Genomic DNA, 6294 nt, shown 5'->3' with positions numbered 1-6294 from the left:
CTGCTGCTGCTGCCTGGCAGCTTGTGTGTCAGATATCAGCAGCAAAATGAATGGGGGGGGGAGGAGGAGGGGGTGAGATGAGAGCCGCTTGCTTGCGAAGCAGCCGACGGAGTGCAGTGGAATGCAGTCAGCTCAGTGGGGCTTACTCCTTTGTTAGCGTGTTTCGTTTTAAAAAGACCAAAATAAAAGCTAGCGCCTGTTTGCACAAGCGCATAACTAAAACCGGAAACACACACACACAAAAAACAACAACCAGGGGGGAGGGTTGCGCGGTCACGGCGGATTGCTGTCCAGATACCTAAACCGCAGATACAAAGCGCTAAATATCAGAAAACACCTGTTCCAACAGGTATCAAAAAAACGCGGATAAAAGAGCGGAAACCGCGGGACTCTGCCGGCTTCTGTGCGGGAGGCGGGTTTGCCTATGTAGACAGGAAACTTTAATGCGGGAGGGATCAGCAGTGAATCCCGCACTAAACGTCCGTGTGACCAGACCCTTAATTCTCTCGCTTGATATGCCAAGAATCTGTATATGCCGCTCATCCATTTTCATTTTTTTTTTAAAAAAAAAATCTCATCTAAATGATCGGCCTTGGGCTGATGTTCCCACTTACCTTGACGAGGATGTAGGCTCTGTGATCTGCCTTTGCATACGGGCATGTTTTATTAGATGCTCTTTCAATGCGTTCTGGACTTCAGCTGGGATATCTGGTGATGTGTGGCTAATTTTCATTGCCGCCTCCACCGTCTTGGTCGGGGGCTTTTCACTTTCTTTAATCATTTCCTTTTTCTCTTTCTCGTTCGTTTCCAAAACCTCAGTGGGAGCACTGGAGGTGCTTTGAGGGATGCTTGTGGGGTTCGAACTCATTGGCTTGCTCCTCCAGCATGGCCAACACAGCTTCCAGAAGACGAACAGAGAGACTAGCAGCAAGGCGAGCCCACAGAAGCTGACAACAACTGCAAGCAGGCTGACGGAGATGTCTGCAAATAACAAGAAGGCAAAAGGGATTGTCAAGACAGCGTTAATTGGTTTAATTGGTGCATTAATCCAAACTGCAATTGGGGGTAATCGGTAAATTAATCACTTTACGGTTCTGTCCCTAGGCATGTTTACTGAAAAATCAGTTCCATTTAATTCAGTGGGACATAATTCTGTGTAGGTGTGTATAGATGCAACTTTTCTGGAGACCCATTTTAGTAGAATAGCGATTTAAAGGCACATGTGATTATTGTTTGAGCTGTTTTGATTCTGGTATGTTACTGTAATAAGAAATAAACTCAACACTATTCATGAGACGATGATAGTGGTAAAGCAAATGCTTGCATGGGGAATGCCCCAGATTTAATCCATGGCATCTCCAGTTAAAGGACAGTAGGGAGCAGAACCTGGGAAAGACCCTGGAGAGAAGCTGGTGGTCAAAGTAGACCACAAAGTAGACCACACTGGGTTAGAACCATCCATTGATCATATGACTCAGTAAAATGCAGCCTTTCCCCCTAACCATGGTGGTTTTTATTTAGAAGGTTGCACAGTACTTGATGTTATAAATGCACAACAAAAAAAATATTTTTGAAAGAAATCATATCTCTAGGCCACATAACAGGGCATGAAGAGGCTGCAAATTGGGATATACATGATTAAACACATTAAATAAATTAAATCCTCATGGTCACATCTCCAAGGCCGGATTGAGTCGTGTATATTTTTCATGTGATTAATGCAATTTAACTTGTATATCTATATGCACTACCACAACTGGAATTTTGGATCTCCTCTTACGCCTCAATGATATTCATGTTGAACTGGGCTGGTTAAAAAAAATCACTTTCACATTTTTCATATCCTTTCCCTGGGCTGCTTCAAATGGTATTTGACATTAATATTGTTCTACTCTGGGCTTCATATTCTAGCTTTGCACCCATCTGTAATAATGTCTTGAATTATGAATTTTGAATATCTATGTTCTGTCTTTTTTTCTCCAAAGAACACCCCAAGGTGAGCTCGGTGAGTATAAAAATGTAATTATTTCCATTGGCCATTAGAAAGTTTTATGATAAAGGGAGGTCTTTGTTGAGTAGACAACTGCAAAGTCCTCCCTCTCTTTCTCTCTACTGTAGAAAGGCTCCCCAAGCTTGTTGAGTGTCTGGGCACATTTGAATTGTGAGAATGGGTAGGGGGTACCACCACAAAATGGCTACCATGGGATGCTGAACTCAACCATGTTACAAGATACACCTTATCCTATAACTGAGGCAGATATTTCTGAATGGGTGCTCCTTGGAAACACAAAGGTGATGCCTTCTCTGTTCTTCTGAAGCACTTGGTGTTCCAAAAGAGGTGGAGGAAAGTGAGGACTGGCTCTTTGCTTTTATGGAAGATATGCTTTGTAAAGTAAGTTCAACAGAAACCAAGAAACCTATTGCTGGGAGACATGCTGTCCATGAGCACCACATGGAGAATCACTGGGCTGCTAGGTGGTCTGGTCTTGAAAGATTTGTGCTCAGAGAAGGGAGAAAGCCAACTGACAGCTGATTCCAGACAAGCTGACAGAAAAAGCTTTTGCTTCTCCTCCATTCCTTCTGCCATAAGAACATAAGAAAAGCCAATGTTGGATCAGGCCAATGGCCCATCCAGTCCAACACTCTGTCACACAGTGGCCAAAAATATCAGGTGCCATCAGGAGGTCTACCAGTGGGACCAGTGCCAGACATAGGATAGCTTGCTAGTGGATTATACTCTGAGCTTGCACAGTGAGAAGATAAAGCCAAGTTCAAGGGTACAATTTAGAAAGTGTCCCCACTTTTCTAGAAGAAGAAGAGTTGGATTTCTACCTTGCCCTTCACTCAGAGTCTCAGAGTGGCTTACAATCCCCTTTCTCTCCCCACAACAGACACCCTGTGAGATAGGTGGGGCTGAGAGAGCCTTGAGAGAACTGCCCTTGAGAGAACAGCTCTGAGAGAACTGTGACTGACCCAAGTTCACCCAACTGGCCGCATGTGGAGGACTGGGGAATCTCCAGATTAGAGTCTGCTGCTCTTAACCAGTACACCAAACATTTCAAGAACACCCATATCTCTAGCTATTATGTATACACAGGTAGTCTTAACTTTCTCTTAAAATGTACTTTTTGGTAATTTAATGTGGAATATAGCCAAGAATCCACTTTGGACCATTGCTGTAAATCTTTGCTCCTCATGCATGGGCAATTCGTGATTGGTTCTATCATTTCAAGTTGGAAACACAAAACCAGTTGTATCAGCATTTGTCCTTAGTGTGATCTGGAAATACCACCCTAACTCAGTGGGTGCGTTCAGACGGGGGATTTACAACGGAATAGGTGACGGTTCCAACCGGTGTACTTACCGGCGTTCACACAGCGAACATCTGCCTCCCGTCCCTAACCGTTGTAAACAGCTTTACACCGTTGTACTCTGCCACTAGGTCCCCAAGTGGTGGTATCCTCAGTATAACGGTTGTAATCGCTGTACCCCTCCGTCTGAACGCTCTCCAACGTTGTACAGGCACTTCCGTTTGGAAGCCTGAGGCTTCCGCTTTTTGCCCGCCATTTTATCTAGGTTGGCGATATGCGCTTGGGCGAAGCTTCGCCCCGTTGTTAATAAAGAAATTAAAAGGTTGTTATGTGCTTCTGCAAAGCCGCCTCTCCTCTTCCCCTGCCCACCGCTGCTGTTGCTGCTGCTGCAGCCGCTTTTGCTCTGGCTGCGGCTGCAGAGTGTTTTTCATGATCCTGCCGTGCCCTCCTCCTCCCTCCTTCCTCCTCCTCCTCGGCTGCCGTGGACTAACTCTCCTCCTCCAGGGCAGTGGCGAGGGAGGGGAGTTCGTCAATGGGCAGCCGGCGGCGGGCCTGACTCACGCATGCAAAAAAAAAAAAAAAGAGGGAGGAGAGGTGGGAGGGGGCGACGCAAGTGCAAAGATCTCCGCTGCCTCCCCTGCAGGAGCCGGCAGCTCCTCCCCGGAAGACTGCCTGTCCGGGCTCCCTGCCCGGCCTCGTTTGCCCGTGCTCTTCACCCCCTCCCTCCTTCCCGGCTCCATTTGCTGTCAAAAAAACAATAAAACAACAGCGCATGCGCCCAGAGCCCAGCGGCAGCCGATCGGCTTCATTAGAAGGAAGCCTGCCTATGCGCATGTGCAAACTCTGTAAAAATAAAATAAAAAATGCCGATGTGCTCTCCTGAGTGCCTGAGGTGTGGACGGGCATATTGCGATGTGCTGGAGGTGAGTGTGATCACGTTTCAACCAGCATAAACTGCAACGGTTCCAACTGGTACAGTTTATGCCGGCTGAAACGCCCCGTATGAACGCACCCAGTATGTCGCAAAATGACATAAGTAAATACTGTCAAGTAGTAGTTGACTTATGGCAGCCCTAACAAGGAGCTTTCAAGGCAAGTGACATGGCTTGTCATTGCCTTCCTCTGCAGAGTCTTCCTTGGTGGTCTCTCATCCAAGTGCTGACCCTGCTTAGCTTTCAAGATCTGACAAGATCGGGCTATACCATGCTGCCTTGGGAATGTTGCAATATTACAATGGTCTTTATAAAGATCGGTATCATGCAGAGATTAATGTAACAAAGACAGCAGGATGCTATTTCCGCATTTCTGACTGTCAGTTACTAACAGCAATATAGACACTGCAATAATCTAGATCTTTCTGTAAAACAGTACCAAAACTGAGATTTCTGATTCTTTCTGCATTGAGTTTGGAAATGTCAACTTTGGCCCCGGTCACACGGGCCAGATATCGCGGGGGGGGGGGGGGGGGGGCTTGTTTGCCCTGCAGTGAAATAACGTGTGACTGCACGATCAGGCGTCCCCTCGCGGTCCCGGCGAGGTCCCGTGGTTAGGGGGGAGGTGCCAATCACACGACGCACCAAAGAAGCGGCATGGCACGGCAAACGGGGTTGTGTTTTGTTTTTTTAACCTGAAGTATGCGCATGCCCCGTTGGGTGCTTGTGCGCATCCCTGGAGAACTCGGGGGGGGGGACCTTTTCGCAATGGGGCATGGGCGGAAATGCGATCAGACGCCCGCCCTTGCCCCGCGGTACTAGTTTTTTGCCATGCATCTTCCGCGGGAAGCCTCGGTTGAGCCACGGGAGCTCTACGCTTCCCAGATGTGGCAGTGAGATCGCGCCCGGAAAATCCGCCTATCTTCCGTCTCTCTAGCGTGGCTAATGCTCCGTGTGACCGGGGCCATAATTTATTTTATTGGTATATTTAAAACATTTATTAGCCACCTTTCTCCCTTGCAGAACTCAAGGCATCTTACAATAGAAATAACACATTATAAAAACGCAATACAAACAACTATTATAAAACCCATAAAAGTCACCATTTAAAAAATCCAATTAGGAGGCTGCCTATAATAAAAAGCTACAGCACTCAAAATGCAATCCTAAATAAAACTGTCTTCAACTGCCTCCTGAAGATTGACAATGAGGGGGGCCAAGCGCACCTCACAGGGGAGCGTGTTCCATAATTGTGGGGTGCCATAGAAAAAGCACTCTCTCGCACCCACCAAATCAATGTCTTTGATTGGTGGGATGGTCAGGAGGGCATCTCCCTGTGATCTTACTTCCTAGGCAGGAATATATGGGAGAAGACCGTCTTTCAGATATCCCAGTCCCAAGCCATGTAGAACTTTATAGTACAAAACCAATATTTTGAATTGGGATTGGGAGTGGATCAGTAGCCAGTGTAATTGCTGCAGCATCAAGGATATATGCTCCTGAGTTCCGATAGCTGGCCTTGATAAGCGGTCTAACCACAGCATTCTGCACTAGCTGTGGCTTCTAAATACTCTCCAAGGGTACCCCCCCCCCCAGTAGACTGCATTGCAAAAGTCCAGTCTCGATGTAATGAAGGTATGGATCAGTGTGGCTAGATCCGACTGACCTAGGAATGGATGTAGTTGATGCACCAGCCAGAGCTGGACAAATGTACTCTGGGCCACAGGTTTTCTAAGGTGACTGCTGTGTCAAGCAGCAGTCCCAAGCTGTGAACCTGGCTTTTCAAGGGGAGTATAACCCCATCCAAGACAGGAGAGACATTACATCCCTGGTCTCCCTTTCTCTACTAACCCAGAGAACCTGTGTTTCAACAGGATTAATTTTCAGCTTGTTCACCATCATCCAGCCCATTACTGACTCCAAGCACCAGTTCAGAACATTAACAGCATCCTTGGAATTAGGTGGAAAAGTAGAATAGAGCTGAGTATCTTCTGTATATTGGTGACGCTGCAGCCATACCACCTGATAACCTTTCCCAATGGATTTATATG

At 46.8% G+C, this 6294-nt stretch overlaps 1 protein-coding gene across 1 annotated transcript in view; it reads right to left on the bottom strand.

Annotated features, from left to right (window-relative positions):
- Positions 1–6294, bottom strand: part of SYT10 (synaptotagmin 10) — a 71141-nt gene that overhangs the window by 45311 nt on the left and 19536 nt on the right. Inside the window, exon 2 of the mRNA XM_015429336.1 lies at positions 615–981. Coding sequence (XP_015284822.1) covers positions 615–981 — 367 coding nt within the window. The remainder of the gene's footprint in view (positions 1–614; positions 982–6294) is intronic.

The sequence above is a fragment of the Gekko japonicus genome, unplaced genomic scaffold (genome assembly GCF_001447785.1).
Source record: "Gekko japonicus isolate JY-2015 unplaced genomic scaffold, Gekko_japonicus_V1.1 scaffold804, whole genome shotgun sequence".
Classification (NCBI taxonomy): domain Eukaryota; kingdom Metazoa; phylum Chordata; class Lepidosauria; order Squamata; family Gekkonidae; genus Gekko; species Gekko japonicus.
Note: the sequence above shows the minus strand (reverse complement) of the source record. Positions and strands in the feature narration are given on the sequence as shown.